Below are 16,733 nucleotides of genomic sequence, written 5' to 3' on the forward strand. Positions count from 1 at the left end.
CAAGATGAAGTGGTCATTGTAGGAAGCAGGAGGTATGGTCACCATCCCACCGCAGGCAGGCAAAGATCAGAGGCTGCTTCCTCCTGGTGGCTACCTCATTTGACAACACATTAGCATTTCTTGTGCTACAGAAGGTTCCTTGCTTCCACATCTCTCTGGTGGGACAGCTGTGATGGCTGAAGACAAGCTGGGGCAGGGAGGAAGGTCCCTGGTAGAATCTGCCCGTGAGGCTGCCGCCCTCCAACAAGCCAGCCCTGGCCCTCACCACCCTTGTGCCTGCAGGCACGTGTGGGTCCTCTCCTGGAGAGACAGGGCACTCAACCACCTTGGGTGTGGGACTCACACTCTGCTCCCCAGAATCCAGGTTTTGGGCCTCATGTGGGAAAAACACCCCCACAGGAGACAGTGGCCTGACTTCCTGGAGCACAAGAGGGGTAGGGCACGGAGGAAGGGTCTACAACGGATATGGAACATGGCTTCTCCAAACTCTAGGGCTGCCAGGAATAGGGCCTGCTGGTGGGCAGGGGGTGGGCAAAGGGCAATGCAGGGAGAGCCTGGGGTGGGAAGGGCTGTGTATCTGGGTACTAGGAAGCCACCAAGAGCATTTCTTCCAACTCTAGTTGAGAATCTGAAAGTCTGAGGCCCCTCTCCTGGCCATAGAGAACCACCACAGCCCCAAGATATGGTTCATGAGCAGCAGGTACAGTCTGCTGTGTTCTAGCCAGTGGAGGCTTGATTGTACTTTTGCACATGGGGTTGTGGGAACAGTGGGTATGATCCCGGGGCCCAGGGACAGTCTACCATATCTCAGAGGGTCGGAAAGGTATATGGGGCAGGGGAAATTCTCCTCCTGTCTGGCTGGTCTGGCTAGGTGGCCATCCCCAAAGGCAAGGAGGGGGGGTGCTTGGACACAGGTGGCAGCATCCTTGGACACAGACTTCCCACTCCTGGGATGCACTCTCCCCTCAGAATGGGGGGCAGTGCATGTGGGCCCATCTCCCTGCAGCCCTCCTCAGCCTGAGGACTGTGGGAAATGGGGGGGAGGGGCTCCAGAGGTGTGCTTTGATCTCCTGACCCAAAGCATAAAGCTAGACTGTGTGTTTTGACCTTGGGCCAGAGAGAGAGTGGGCTTCCCAAGGAGGGAAGGACTACAGTCTTCTCGGTTTTAGGCGAGGTGGGCTCTGACCATTGAAGATAGGTGAGCTAGGAGCTCCACTCCTGAGGACACCTCAAGGGGCTGCCTGTGTGCCCAGGGACGGGCTTCACTCTGGTCCAGGGGCCCCAGGGACCAAGGGACTGCCTGGGTGGCCCAAACCTGGGAGGGTATCTGGAGCTGGTGTCAGGCCACTGTTGGCCTGCAGTGGGGAGAGAGCAAGCAGGGGTGCACAGTGGGTGTAGGACATGCTCCTGGCAGGGTGAGTGTTGTCTCCACTCTGCTTTTTCTTGTCTTCAGAACTTCGGCCACTGTGAGTGAGTGGAGAACGGGAGAACACGGACGCCACCTGCCGGCGGCCCTTGCCTGGGGCGCCCCTCAAGCACAGGACCCTTCTGGAGGGTTGCACTGGTTGACTCCTCACACGGTGGTCTGGGAGGAGCAGTGAAAACTAGCCCCTTCGGCGTCACGTCCCACTCGTCATCCTTGCTCAGCACGGATCTGCCTTCTGGTGAGCGCACCTGGGACCCTCTTCCCAGCAGAGTTCTGCATGGGTTCTCTGGTTTCGGCTCCCCAACCCGCCCCCTGCCCCCAAGGGGCCACCCCCCCATGGCTGGCCACCACTACCACTTCTCGATGATGTGGCTCATGTAGTCCTCAGTGGGCACGCGGCCGGGCTCCTCGGTGTCCTCCCGCGGCAGCGCCTCCTTGGCGCGGTGCAGCAGACGCTCCTCCCGACTCTTGAGGCGCTGCTCCCTGCGCTCCAGCTGCCGCTTGTACTGATAGCGCTGCTGGAAGAGGTCCTTGGCGTAGTCGTAGAGCTGCATGTCCAGATCGTTCAGCTCCTCGATGCGCCGGATGGTGTCCTCGTCCACCTCCACGCCACCCGCCCGCGTGCTGTTGTACTGCATGAAGGGCCGGATGAACTTGAGGTTGAACGTCCGCTCGAACAGGTACTGCGTCTTGCGCTGGAACTCCGTCAGGCCGAAGAAGGCCATGCCCCGCAGGTTCTTCTTGGCGCTTTCCAGCAGCAGCTGGGCCCGCTTACCCTCAGGGATGAAGGACAGGTTGTAGCAGCCCACCAGGCTCAAGTCGGCCAGCATGCGCACCTGGCGGTTGTTGGCCAGGTTGTAAGGGCAGTCCATGAACTCCTGCAGCGTGCAGCCCGACCAGTCTGTGCCCTCGTAGCAGGGTGGCAGCTCCTCAGGCGTGGGTGTGCGCCCATCACACATGTGCAGCGACGTCTTCCATGTGGCCCCCCGCTGCACGTGCCGCCACTCGCTCAGGTAGCGGGACACGGGGTCTCTCAGCAGGGTGATGTAGTAGAACTTCCTGGAATGAGAAGGGGACAGGCGGTAAGGTAAGGACACAGAGGGGGACTGTGTGGAGTACCTGGGGACCATTGGGATGAAGGACAGAGGAGGCTGGAGTCCCAAAGCTGACTGCTTTGGGTGTATCCTGGGGGGATCCTAGGCACCTCTCATACCAACCATTATGTCCTCCTAACAGCCACTTCTGAATGAGAAACCCAGGATCTGAGATGTGACTGAACCTCCAAAGGGCACATGGCCACGCTTGTGCTGGCCAGACATGACGGTCATGGTGTTGTCCCTCAGGCCTCAGTGCCTCCTGAACCCTGGCCCAGGGTCTTCTCCTGAACCCCAAGGGTGCCCTCTTGTCTGCTCACTCCTCAGGAAGGACACCCTGTCTTTGCCCTGTGGGGTTGCAGAGTACGGGGCCCCAGAGCCAATGCCATCTGGAACCAGTGGTTTAAAGAGCTCTCACAGTGGCCGGCTAGGTGCTGCTCAAGGGGCCACTCAGAAGTCACTCACAGTCCCAGGCTGCACGTGCAGGCCTGGTTGGGGCCTCCAGGAGGCCCATGCCACCTCCTGCTCCAGCGGGGGAGGGGTGCCAGTAGACCACCCAATCCGGGACCACCCCCCCTCCCCCACCGGGTGACCCATCAATTACTATCTTGTCTTCCAGGAACTGCTTCCACTCCAGGAAGTCAGGGATCCCTCCAGATGCCACTCTCCCTGCTGTATGCAAGCGGCATCCGTACCATGGCAGAAATGACTCTCTATATGACAGGCACCCAGATGACTCATGTCCCTACCCAGCAGGATGACTGGCCTGATGGCACCAGGCACAACGGGCAGTGGGGCGCCTGCCAGATGTTCCTGTGAAAGGCCTGGTGGGTGTGGGTCAACGCCAGAGAGGTTATTTTTGGAAGCCTCTCCTCCAGGGCTGGGGAAGCTCCAGGAAGAAACTGCCCCCCTCCACCCCTGGTCAGCAGTGTGAAAGTACATCCACAGCACCCCCTCCTCACTGAGGCCCAACAAGAGCACCCAACTAATCTACTACCCTTCACGCCCCTGGGAGAGCCCCAGGGATGCAAAGCTCCTTGAGGGCTGCTGGCAATGTGCTGATCTGATTGCACATCTCCCCGGGGACCCTGGGGGACAGGCATGGCAACTGGCAAAAGGTGGTAGGGTACCACTACAGGCCACCCCAGGCTGAGAGGAACATTTAGGAAACTGCAGGGAGGCAGCGCTGGAGCACCTTCCTTAGAGGCCTTGGGATCCCCCAAGCAGAGCCTGGGCAGAGGGGAAACCAGTCAAAGGCTTGGGGCGGGGGTGAGGGGTGGCAGCGGGCAAGACTGGTCCTTCCATGCAGACTGCTGAGGAGACAGGGCAGCAGGTGGCCACCTGACATTCCCCGTGGCTTCCAGGGGCTGGGGCTGTGTCACCCCGGCAGTGGGGCAAGGGGGCAAGGGAGTGGAGAGCACCTGGGCAGTGGGGTCGGGGCCACTTGCTCAGCAGGGAGTAGAGATCCTGACTGCCAATTCCTCCCTGATGCCTGGGTTCCACTCTGTGGTCTCTGCCTCAGGCCCTGGTTCACTCTAAAGTGCCTTCCCCACATACTGTGCCCCAGTCCCTTCACGGACCTGACTGTTCGCTCGCTTCGGGCCTCTGCAGGCAGCTCACGTTCCAGCTCCTGCAGTATGGGGAGCCCGGTGTCCCACACCTGACCCCAGCTCCTGTGGAACGCACTCAGTGCCTCCTGCTGCCCTTGGAAGATGCGCAACGGGCCACCTGCACCCTCCCAGGCCCTCAGTGACTGGCGGACCTCCTTTTGACCCTCTTGCTGGCTCCTGGGGAGAGACTCCAGGGCCCTGGCACAAGCTGTGTTCTCTTCCCTCTCTGCTTCATCAGCTGACTCTGGCTCACCCTTCAGAACTCAGGCAGGGCCACCTCCCAGGGGATCCTCGTGCTGCAGACACGACACCCCTTCAGGCTTCTGTCACAGCGGTAACTTGACACTGACCTCTCAGCTCCCTTGACCAGAGCCTCCCTCAGGGGAAGGAGTGGGCAGGAAGGAAGCCAGCTCCTGTGTGTGTGCTAAGCAGGGCCAACATGACTCCCCCAGGGTCAAGACTGCAACAGTCGGAGGAGCCACGACAGAAGGCGCCTCAGGGAGGTCACCTCACACAGCACCTCAGCCCCTTGTGGAGGACACCAAGCCTGAGAGTTTAGGTCCCCAGGGGCTTCAGCACGGGGGTGGGGAGGTGGGTGGCCTCCCCCGGCATGGCTCTCCTCTGCAGACCCTGGCTCAGTGAGGAAGCCCCCAAATGTGGCCAGGACAAGAAAGGTCAGTTCATTAAAGGGTCAACTTCCTAGAAATGCAGTAGAAGACACTGATAAATCCTGACCATGTCAAGTGCCTCTGAAGAGGCCTAGACACACAGGGACGCACCCGGAAACATGCCTATGAACAGAGGCAGCCCCAAATGCAGGTGTCCGTGGCCTGCCCTGTTGGGTCCTGCATGTGCCCTTAGGCCCCACGTGGAGGCTGAGGGTTACCTGGACTTCCTCCACTCCTGTGGGGCCCTGACCACTCAAATGGAAATGGGCTAGCCTGGTAGTTCCTCCTGAACACAGACAAGAGTTTGAGGTGTCCATTGCAGAGAGGCTTGTCTACCTGGTGCCACCCAAGGCCAGATGGAGTTCAACATGGCCCCAAGGTGACCTCCGAGGGCAAGAACACATTGTGCGCACAGAGCACAGGCACCCCTCCCAGTGTGTGCCCCCCAGTCTTCAGGCTGAGGTCCTGTGTCAGCTCTGGCCTCCATCCTACCATGGAGACAGGCTTGGTGGAGCCTTAGCTTCTTCTACACCCTCACTGGTCCCTGTGATGGGAACAGGGCCATCAGTCCTCTCACTGCTGGTGCCTCCAGGTCCTGGGGAAACCAGGTGTGGTCGTCTCTGAAGCCCTTGCCTGTGAGTCTCTCCTGTTGTACTGACTTTGGCCAGACAGCTAAGGTGATGCAGTGACCTACAGCTGCCATCTGGACAGCCACAACTGATGGGAATCCTGGCCACGGAGGCAGGCCTACCTGCTTTTCAAATTCCTCTGCTCCTAGCCCAAGAGGGTGTGTGACCTGCCCAGGGTCACACAGTAAGTCATGAGGCAGGACGAGTTCAGGCTGCTTCTTCAAAGCCTGTGGTACAAGCTGCCCTGTGGCTGGTGAGATAGCTGGGCTGATTCCAGCAGAGATGCCGGGGTGGTGGAGGGCTTAGGGCCCCATGGGTGGGGTCACTGAGGGGTCTCCAAGGGTACAGTAGGTGCTGGTGTATCTGGAGGTTCCAGAAGATGCACATGAGTCTTCCAGTCTTTAGGGCTTCCTGTTTGCGCTGTCTGGGGAAGCTGGAGAAGCTGACTTCCCCTGAGCCTCAGGCTCACGCTGACCCCATGGCACCCTGGGCACCACATGCCTGTGTGAAGCGGAGTTGCTTCTCTCCTTGCTGCACCCCTGGGTGCTGGCCCAGGTGGGCAGGAACAGAGGCTCACCTGTGCTAGGATAACTCAGAAGGGCATCAGGATGGAGTATGTGACATTTTCTCTGTGCCACACGATTATGACATCATGACATTGCCATGCCCTGAGCAGTGTGTCCCCTTCCTCCATTCTATCCCCCCAGACATGGCCTGTGGTGGAGAAAAACAGCTCAGGCAGATTCTGCATCTGCTCAAGGGGCCAGCAGCCCCGGCCACTCCCCAGCTCTTATCTGGACAGTGTGGGAGCCCCTGCAGGGGCGCATACCCAGAGTCTGCTGGCCTCCTCAGCGAGCCTCAGCGAGCCTCCTCACCCACCTCCACCTTGTCCACCCTGGTCCTCACTCTCGCTGCTGCCATGACACAGCAGGCACTCTGGCTACAGGCCTGTACCGTGGCCGTCCTCTGCCCAGGAGTCCTGCTCCCATCTCCCTCACTCTGCTCTCTGCTGGGACACACTGGCTGTTTATGTTCTGGTTTATTGTTGGGTGAAAGAGGGAATGGGGGCCCTGTCCAGAAATGAAGAGAGACAGAGTGCAGTGTGCGGCAGAAGACCCCCCCCACCACCACCACCAACAGATGACCAACCACACCCCAGATCAGGCAGCTTCCTGCCCAAGATGTGACCTGATGTACATTCTGTGAAGGTGCCAAGAGGCTCATGACTCAGGCATATGAGTGTTTGTCAGGGGCCAAACAACAGTGTGCACCCTCACTGGTATCTCCAGCACCTACCTTCTCGTGTCCAGACAGCTGCCACCAGGCTAATCGAGACCCTGCCCCAGAGCAAAGTTCTTCCTGCACTGACATCTGGGGTCCCTCTTAAACAGGGGCTTTCTGCCTATCACTCTCCAGTAGGATCTGTCCATTCAGGTGGTCTAAGTGCCAAATGACAAGGTTTCCAGAAAAAGGGAAGTATGGAGGCAGAGGGGAGGAGATGAGGAAATAATGAGAATTGGAGTATATAATTCACTTAGACTGAAATGGCTCCCTAAGTGCCCAGCAAGTGAATGTGGGGACCAGACCCAGGATTAAAAGAAAGATGACCCATACAGCACCTGGACAGAAAAACAGAATACATGAAGAGGACTGGTTGTCAGAAAGGGACCCACTTTGTGGCAATACCATATGCAACAAATCAGTGGCTTCAAATAATACAAATAATGGCTTCAAAATGCTGAGGGAAAATGACCAGTGACATGTCAGACCCCACCAAACCATCAAGCAAACATGAGGGGAGACTGGAGACATTGATTTTCTATAATCTTATTTTAGAAAGATATTGGACTAGGTATCTTATATAGTAAACAGTAACAACAAAAAATTTAGCATGGGAGACAGGCACTCCAACCCAGGAGAGAGACTGAGAAGGTCAAATTGTACACCCCACTGGGTCTCCTAGGAGGAGAGGAGCAGGGGTTCCAGGAAAAAGGGGCATGGACAGATTACCTGCTGTAATGGAACATTTGTGGAAAAAAATTCACTTGGAAAAAATTATGAAGATGAAACACAAAGCAAGTAAAAGAAATTGGGCTAACATTAATTCTAGGAAAAAACAAGAAGTAATATAAAAAAGAAAACAAAGCATTCAATTAGGCAAAGGAAGTAAACAATACTTTTAGAGACATCATAATGTCAACAGTGACTATTGATTTAATAAAAACTCGAGCTTTTCACTCTACTTGGAGTATGGGTGGGCTACGGAGAAGGATGTGCAAAAGCTTAGGAACACTTAATCTTTATCTACCAAAACATAAAGCAAACAGATAATGTTTAAATCAGTAAATCAAGAAATAGCACCATAAATTATTTAGAAATACAGAAGTAAGTATGTGAAGAATACTAAAGAGAGTGTCAAGTGATAATCTGGGGAGGATGGAAAGGAAAAGCAGATCTGTTGGTTTTTACTATAAGCCTCTTGGAACTATTTGTCCTGAAGCCTGTATGTAGACTATTTTAACTAAAATATTAAAAATGTAGCAATGAGGAAACTGGCCAAAAAGTGTATGGAAAAATGCTTCATTAGTCATTGAGAAAAGGGCACACTGAGCCCCAACGTGATACCCACCAGACAGGCAAAACAGAAGCAGGGAAATGCTACCTTCCACACCGGCTCATGCAATGTGAACTGGGGACAGCTGTTACGGAGTGTCTTCACTGGAAAGCTGAAGGCACACAGATGTGTGACCCAAGATGCCTCTCACAGGAACATGACCCAGGGAAACCCTGTCGCAGCATGCTGGAAGGTCTGGGAAAGACTGTCCCTAGCTGCACTGTTGGCGACAGCCCCTAACCTCTGCCACAGTGGCCCGGGTACAGAGGCAGCGGTATATTCCAGTGGAATACTGCCGAGCAATACAAATGGACGAACTGTTTACAACAACTCTGGTCAATCTGACGAATAAGATGTTGCAAAGAAAAGGCAAATTAGAAAAAATTTAAGAGTATGATACTGTTTATAGTTTCCGAATATAAACACAGCCAAAGAAAGTACTATTTAATGATGCACACATAGAGGTTGAAATTATTATTATTTTTTTAAAAGGTGATGAGGTGATACACAAAAATTCAAGGCAGAAGTTGGCCTCAGTGTGTGCTGGGCTGGGAGGGGTGCTGGGATGGGGGGTGCTAAGCTCATGGCGGCTTCCAGGGCAGTGATTATGTCCTTCTTAAGGCAGGCAGCTGGGGTGTGGGGGCTTGTTTTATGTTTTGTTTCTTGCAAACGCTATGCAAATTCCTTTGTATGTTTATAAAACACTGTGATAAGATAGCAGTTTAAAAAAGTTCAACAAAACAAACCCAAGATTCTCCCTTGCTGGCTTTGCAGGTGAAATAGTATTTCTGCCAAAGAAGGAGCCTCAGTTCCCCAAAGTGTACCAGTCCCCTCTATCTTTGCTCCCATGCTCCCTCTGCCTGCATTCCCCCCCCCCCCCCCCCCCCCCCCTTTTACACTGCCACAGAGAGTAGGGGATAGGGGGAGGTCCTGGAGTACCCTGTGGGCGTCAACTTTGGGGATGGTGAGGGCGGCCAGTTTTCCAGGCCAGTAGGGGCTGCCTCTGGCTTGTGAGCTAATCATGCATCAGTGGGCTGGCTGCTCTGTGGCCTCTCTAGGAAGGAACCACAACTTCTCCCAAGCTGGAGCATCCAGTTGGTGGTTGGCTTCCTGACCAGGAGGGCCTTAGGGTACAAACAGGGTCAGCTCCACTCTTGGGGCTCCCCTTCAGTGCTGTCAATCCCAATGCAGGGACCTTGTTTGGTGACTTGGCTGGCAAGTTATGCTCTTTTGTGGTGGCAAGTTTCTGGCACAGCCCTAAACCATGTGCTGGCCTAAGTGGGTGGCCATGGTACCCTGACCTCCAGGACAGGTCTCTGTAGTGCACAACTGCCTGCTCTGCCCTGGGACAGGCCCGGGAAGTTGCCCAGACCCTCCTGCCTATGGCGAGGGAGTAGGGCTGACAGCACTATCACCCCCAAACAGAGCATGTACTGGAACTAGAGGGGTGACAAGGAAGCCCTGCCCACATCTTCTCCTCTGAGGCCTGAAGCACACGGGGTGCTCACCGCCACTCATCCAGTCAGTGCCCTGCACAGCAAAGGACACAAACTGGCAATGCCCCCAGGTCCCTCACACCAGCAACGGCTGCCATGGTTACTGAGGCTCACAGTCTGCCAGGCACAGCCCAGGGGGGCAGGCCCGTCTCCCCTTTCACAGAGGACAAATTCCAGGCTTAGAAGCAGGGTATGGCTCCGTTATTCAGTGTCCAAGTGCTCTGGGCTGGGTGGGGTGGGACCCACAAGGACAGTGGGAGGTGACAAATGGGAGGGTGGAGGGCACTTGGAGGGGCACTACTCCCAAACAGGGCAGGGTCGGGGGGCTTCTCGGAGATGGTGAGTGACTTGAGGAGGGGGACAGTGGAGGCTCAAGGTGCAGGCAGGGCCAGACCAAGAAGGGCCTTGTTCATCTGTCAGGAAAACCAGCTCATATGGGTAACAGCATGGAGTGCAGCATGCACATGGATTTCAAAAGATAAAATGCAGGACTTCAAGGAAATTTTATGCTGTGAAGTAATTCTAGTCTGGATGGGCTGCAATCACTCCTGACAGCCCACAGGATTTACTGCCTGTACCATGCATTTTTGTGTTTGATGACTTAGGGTTAGTGCTTTCTGTGCGCTTAGCTGCTCTGCCGTTTTCGTGTGCACAGTTTAGTGCATCTCACAATCGTGTAAGATCCTAGTGGGCAAGGAGAGTTTCTCATTCCTGGGTCCAGACACTGCTGTCAGGCAGTGGCCGACTCTAAAATTTTAAGTCTGAGTTTTTATAGGACAGCTCTACCCCTGGTCTGGAAGCCCTGCTTTGTTGACAACATAGCACATGGAAAATTCTGCAAGATCCAGTAAATGAGCTTTGAGTACCATCCTGGAGGAGGAGGTGGGGGGCAAGTGGGTGACAGCCAAGAGGCAGCTCCTGCTCAGGTCCTGCTCTGCTCTGGGGTTTTGGATCAGGGTGATGGCACCTTTTCACTGTCTTCCGAAGCCATTCCCCCTCCTGCCACCTGCCCGTGGGCATCAGGCCAGTCAGTCCACAACCATCTCTGTATAGCTCACTTTATCAGTTATGTGACAGCTGGGCTCACAGGGGTGAGGTGAATGGTCAAAGGCCAGAGCCCACACCTGCTCTGTTTCACTGGAAATTGCTGGCAATAAAGCCCTGCCTCCTTGTCCCTCCCACGGATGACACCAGTGGCCAGAGGAGGCTTTATCTTCCTTTCTCTGAGAGTATGGGTTTGATCTGAACCCCATGCCTGAACCCACCCACTCCTGACCCTCCCCCGGCAGCCCAGGGCTCTGACCAGAAACCAGACTTTGAAACTGGCTCAGGCAGAGCTGGGTGAACGCACAGGTCCCTGTGGCTGGGTGAGAGGCCGGTGGGGCTTTAGCTCTGTGCCCTAACAAGAAGGGCTGGGATGCGGCAAAGCCATTGCAGAATGTTGGCTGCGCGTTAGCTACCCAGGACACATGGAAGCCAGGGAGGGAGGAGATCGTAGCTGCCCACTGCAGACTGTCGGAGCAGAGCCTCTTGGAGGCGAAGATGTGTGGAAGAGCCCACCCCAACCCCCCAGCTGCACTCCATGACTGCTACTCAGCAGGCAGGTGTACAATTAAGGGGCAGCCTCAGAATGGTGAGGTTACGGATTCCTTCTAGCATTTTATTATAAACATTTTCAAACTCACAGCAAAGCTGAAAGTCTGGGGAACACCCATTCGCCTAAATGGGTTACTTTTAACATTTTTATACATTTTTGCATTGTCTACAATGAGTGCACACTGTTGAAATAACTGAAATAAAGGAACGGGGATTACAGAAACATCTCTGCTGCTTATGGGGTGCTGGGGTACACAGAGGCCACACAAAAGGGCCAGGTTTGTGATGTTCATCCTCTATGACAACATGCCAGCTGGCTGGCATCTCAGAGTGGCAGGTTCACTGCCGCTCACCTACTTCCTGGGCTGTGGGCTCCCATGGCAGGGGTTCTGTGAAAAAGGGTCCAACCCACCAGTCTGTTAACTCACACCCTGAAATAAAGGCAGATTTTTCTAACCAGTGCCAACAGAGCTGCAGCTCCCTAATTGTGGGTGAGGACACTGTCATTTACAGCCGGAATTATAAAGTCTTAAAAAAAAAAAAAAAGGACATACCGCTGTATTATTCCTGGATACACAGTCACTGGAAGAAAATTGATGCCATGGGTCACAAGAAGTGCCCTTGGAGGACCAGCCCCTTTCTCCCTCCTAAGGGTGATCTTGGGGGTGGTCCCAGACTGGTCAGGGAAGCTCTGTGTGGGGTAATCATGCCCCCTTCTACTCCAGTTGTGTATTTTGGCCTCCCAGGTCCACAAATCCCCCTTCGTGGGGACAGAGGCCACACCATGAGGCCAGGATCTACTCTGAGAAGTATCTGGGAATTCAGAAGGAGGGCTCAGGATAACTTGCTGGGTGGGTGGGAACTGACCACAGTACTCCAGCCCTCACTCATGGGCTGGCTGGGGCTGGTGTGCCAGGAGCCCTGCCTCCCCAAAGTCTTGCTCTGATTACTGTCTCACCCCAGGGCCTGTGGGCACAGCAGGCCAGGGCAGCCAGGGCTGTCACCGAGGCCTGGGTCCACATTACAGGAAGGAAATGACAAACGTCAGGGGTGGCCGGAGCCAGGAGCCATGGCCTGACCTGCTGTGGTTAGCTTACTGAGTGGAGTCCCATCAGGACAGCTTGCTGCCAACTCTAGGCCAGGTGCTAGCGGCCCCAGGACCCATGCCTGACAGCACCCAGGAGCCCGGTCCTACTGTTCTTGGGGGCCTTGGAAAGGGCTGCATGTGCACTAGGCCAGCTCTGGGGAATGTAGCTCGTGCAGTAAAATGACCCAGCACAGAATCCAGATGGAGAATTTACCACCTTACAAAAATGCAAGTCTGATTTTTGGCTCTGATTCCCATCGATTGCCCTAGGTGGGGCTGTAACAGGAAGAGGGCTGCAGGTGCAGCTCACCAGGGGGAGCACCTGGCTGGCTGTCAGCTGGGTCACCCTTCTTCTCTAACCCAGGATTCCCATGTGCATCATTAACAGAGCTGGCTGGTGAGCAGTGCTGGCCGAAGGGAGAGGGAGCCAAGTGCAAGGGAGAGGTGAGGCCCTTTCAGTGCTGGCATGCGCAGTGGGAGGATGGGCAGGAGGAGATGGACCAGTTTCTAGGCAGTACAAGAGGGAACCAGCACCGGGCTCTGGCCATGACTGACCTCCTGCACCATACCCAGTACTGTGGGAGCAGGCCCTACCTGGTACCTTCAGGAGACCTAGATCACCAGATGCTGAGCTGGTGGTGGCAGGCTGGAGCTCCCTCTACAAATGCACTGTACAAAATGCCTGTGGAAGGCCATCCCTTTTAGGGTATCATGTCCACAGAACAGCTGTGGTCAACTCCTCCTGCTTCCCAAAATACCCGGGTCTGTGATCAGGGGCTATGTGAGTGCAGGCCAGTTCCTGCCCCTCCACCTAGTACAGGTATAGCCAACAGCTGACATTGTCCTTGGCGAAACACCAGAATATGAGCTCTGGGGTGAGTGAAGTCTGATTGAGCCCCTGCATCGGCCTGTGAGTTGGAGAGGACGAGGAGGGCGTGGCTTACGCAGACACAGAAGACTGGCCCAAGACCACTTGGCCCCTGAAGGCTGAATTGTGCTTGGGCAAGGACTGAGCAGCAGGGCTTCCACGCACGTGTCCTGGCGTGCCGGTCCAGCAGGGGGCGCACACTGGACTGGCTGGCAGTGCCCACCTCCAGCAAAGTGAGGAGGGCCTCCTTGGCTCACCTAGTGAAGGAGTCTGGCCACAGGGATCAACACTTACGCGGGCCCCCTGATGACTCCTCAGGTTTAGGAAACGGCAGGGAAGTCCTGAGGAGCAAGAAGCCCAGGAACTGTTCTGTAGCCAGGTGTGGCTGTGTGACTAAGTCTGGCCATCAGCATGGGTGTAGAGATGCCGTCCTCCCCCATTCTCCTGCTGGCTGGAGTGTGGATGTGACTGCAGAACACCAGCAGTTACTTGGGATCATGAGGCAGAAGCCCTACTCTTCGGATGGCAGGACTGACAAAACCTGGCCTCTTGGTGCTTCCCGTGGCTGCACCACCACTTGGGCCTACCTACACTGGGCTCCTTTTCAAAGGGAGGGGAATAAATGGCTACCCTATTCTGGTCTCTGAACCTAACCTACCTAATTCAGGGCCAAAGTGGAACGACCTTGGTGTGATCAGAGGGTAAGCTCCTGAGGTGGGGCCAGCCCTGTCTGGGGTGGGCCCCAGGGGATCAGGAGCTCAGTAATGACTGAAATAATTTGTTGAACCTCAGTACTTTACCCTGGTCATCCTGGACACTCAGAGGCATCCCACAGAAGGAAGTATTCTCACTTTACAGATCAGAAAACTGGGCCCACAGAGGTTAAATAGCAAACCTAGCCATTGAGCTGGCTGGTGGTGGTGCTGGAGGCCAGGCCCACCTGGACCCAGACCGTAAGTGACTGATGACAACTGTCCCCCACCCCCCAGCCCCCAGAAGTCATGTAAATGTCACTCTGTGGCAAGGCTGGCCACTGGCCACCTGCTGACCACTCACCAAACCACAGCCAGGAGCTGTGATATTTTTTAAAGAGAACTATGAACACAATTTCCAATCCATTCAGTGAGCTCATTAAGAGTCAATAGTGGTCTCTGTAAAGGAAAAAAACCTATCCAGACCAGCCACTAGGATGCACCGTCTCCAGAGTGGCTACACTTCACATGGACACTGTGACCATCCTCCTGATACCGTTTCCCTGGGACGTTGGTCATGGGGAACAGAGTCAAAGCCCTGGACTTTGGCCCGGCCTGGGCAGTACGTTGCTGTAGCATCCTGAGAGGGCTTCCTGGATGGGCTCTCCTTCAGTCATGCAAGGCCTCTAGCTCCCCCGGCTTGAGGGCAGATGGTCACTGATACTGCTGCAGGCCCAGAGCTGGGGTGGAGACCTAACCATACAGTGTGCCCTGCTGGGAAGCCAGATGGGTGAAGACCCATTCCTATGGGGCTGCAGGATGCATGGGTGGCAGGTGTGACTCTCACAGGGCAGAAGCAGGGAGCAGTGGGCATGAGAGCAGGGCTGCCATGAGTTCTCACCCTTTCCCATTGCTATCACACAGTCTAGCTCCCAGGGAGAAGCCCATGCTCCGAAGAGCCCCCGTCCAAAGGAGGAAGAGGGTCCCTGTAGAGGCCCTAAGTGTGTTCAGAAAGGCCTCTCTGATCTTGCCCCCACCAACTTCTAGGGCCTCTGGGATCCAAGGTCTTGAAGACAGGCAGGGTGTGTAGGGGAGTGGTGGTAGGGCTCCCCATGCTGGGCATACCTGCACCAGGAGCTGGTTTGCACACCTCAGCCCGGTGCTAGGCCCTTATTGTTAGGAGGACTTGCCAGAATGAAAGGACCTATAAGCAGAGTTTTTGTATGGGGGTTCCAGCAGGCCAGGGTGAGGGAGGCTATCTGACTAGGGACCAATGGAAACTAAGGACGGGGCCTTCCAGCAAGCTCCTGACAGCAGAAGGACCCTGACCAGGCCTCCCCTGCCTGCAGGTTCATGTATTAACTCCTCTACCACACGGGCACCCCGGCTGCCAGTTCTTGCCTGCTGCTGGCACAGGCTGACCGAGGCCCTGCACCCCACAGGAGTGGTACTAGGAGCTGAGAGCCCCCACCCCTTCATCGTGTGCTCCCAGGTAGGCTTCCGGGAGCTGGGAATGTAAAGGGGAGACTGGGGAGAGATGGAGCTCTCTGCATCTGAAGCATCCTCATGGACGGGGCCACTCCAGGATCAGACTCTGCCAGCTGTCCCCTACCATGAGGCCTGAGGAGAGTGAGGACCCCTCTGGGCCTTACTCAGGCTCACCTCCTGGACCTCCCAGGCTCCTGTAAAGGCCTGGTGAAAGGCTGTCTGTAAGAGAATTACAACCCTGATGGAGAGGAGCCTCTAGTCCTGGGCAGATGCACAGAGCCCAGGCAGGTACAGGAGGTCGGAGCTTGGTGACCTCACCTCTCTGCCTCAGGGCTCAGCACCCCGTCCTGGGCTCCACGGTCTCCTTGGTCTTATTCTTTTCTCCTTCAACGGGGCACTTGCTGCATACAGGACGTGTATAGCTCCATCCTCCTTAGTACCTGGAAGGGCTGAAAGAGTGGCCAGTGCCGGGAGCAGAAAGAGTGGGTGCCTTAATCCCAGCTCAGCATCTGACAGGACCTCTGAGGTGTGACATTGGAGCTGACATCTGAAGCACCTGGAGGAGGAGCATTCCTGACAAGTCTCCAGAGGAAGAGGAGGTGGGATGGGGGAGGGCAGAGCACAAATGCAGAGGGGAGCTCATGATTTTAGCAATGAAAGGACATTGTTATTAAACAGTGGGAAAAAGAAACTTCTGTCTGTTTAAAAATTCCAAGTTGTTGACAAAACATGAAGAAAAATAAGTCGATTAGTTTAGGCTTAGGAAATACCTCTAACAGGCCCTTCTTCCTCCACCGACAACATCTGTAGCAGATGAAAATATTCCATTTACAAACAAGGTTAGCCAAGTTTTAGGAGAGCAGAGCAGATGACCTCAGCCCCCTGGCTCTGTGGCACAGAAACTCTGAGGTGCTGGCTGGGCAGGTACCATGGCCCATGCTGGACCCCAAAAGCACCGCATTTCTGGAGCCTGATGCCTTCACCTTCCTCCTTGGGGCAACTGACCAGGGAGTGGGGCTCTACGCTTGAGGAAGCCCAAGCTTTTTTCCCCAAGGCTCCTGACCTTTGTGATCCCAACTGGCCCCTCACAAAGCCCCTGGGAGACCCGTGGGGCAGGAGGGGACTTAGCCATCAGGTCAGCATGCTCTATGGGGTGCTGTGGAGGCCATGCCCACCACACCTGCGCTGGCACAGATGGGAGAAGGTCCTAAGCCAGGGCTGGGGTACCATGAGTGGCCCTCCCGGCTCCAGCCTATGTGTCAGTCACTCTCCATCTTCCCTGTAAGAGCACCTCAGTGGACACATCTAGGACCTCAGGCTGGGGTGCCCTGCGAAGGAAGTCTGGGTAGGGCCGCTTTCCCTGGAGATGCACTTCCCAGCTATGGGCAGGGCTACATGCCACAGTACACGGTGAGGGTGCACGAGAGCTTCAGCAGGCCTCCTGCTGGGGAGCTGTTTTCCTGAC

The 16,733-nt window shown here is 55.5% G+C and overlaps 1 protein-coding gene across 1 annotated transcript in view; it reads right to left on the bottom strand.

Annotated features, from left to right (window-relative positions):
* Positions 1-1,740: 1,740 nt before the first annotated feature.
* Positions 1,741-16,733, bottom strand: part of HS6ST1 (heparan sulfate 6-O-sulfotransferase 1) — a 41,406-nt gene continuing 26,413 nt past the window's right edge. The window contains exon 2 of the mRNA XM_032843137.1: positions 1,741-2,485. Within this exon, the coding sequence (XP_032699028.1) occupies positions 1,777-2,485 (709 nt within the window). The 3' untranslated portion in view covers positions 1,741-1,776. The remainder of the gene's footprint in view (positions 2,486-16,733) is intronic.

This window comes from Lontra canadensis, unplaced genomic scaffold (genome assembly GCF_010015895.1).
Source record: "Lontra canadensis isolate GAN:19392208 unplaced genomic scaffold, GSC_riverotter_1.0 scaffold136, whole genome shotgun sequence".
NCBI classification, from domain to species: domain Eukaryota; kingdom Metazoa; phylum Chordata; class Mammalia; order Carnivora; family Mustelidae; genus Lontra; species Lontra canadensis.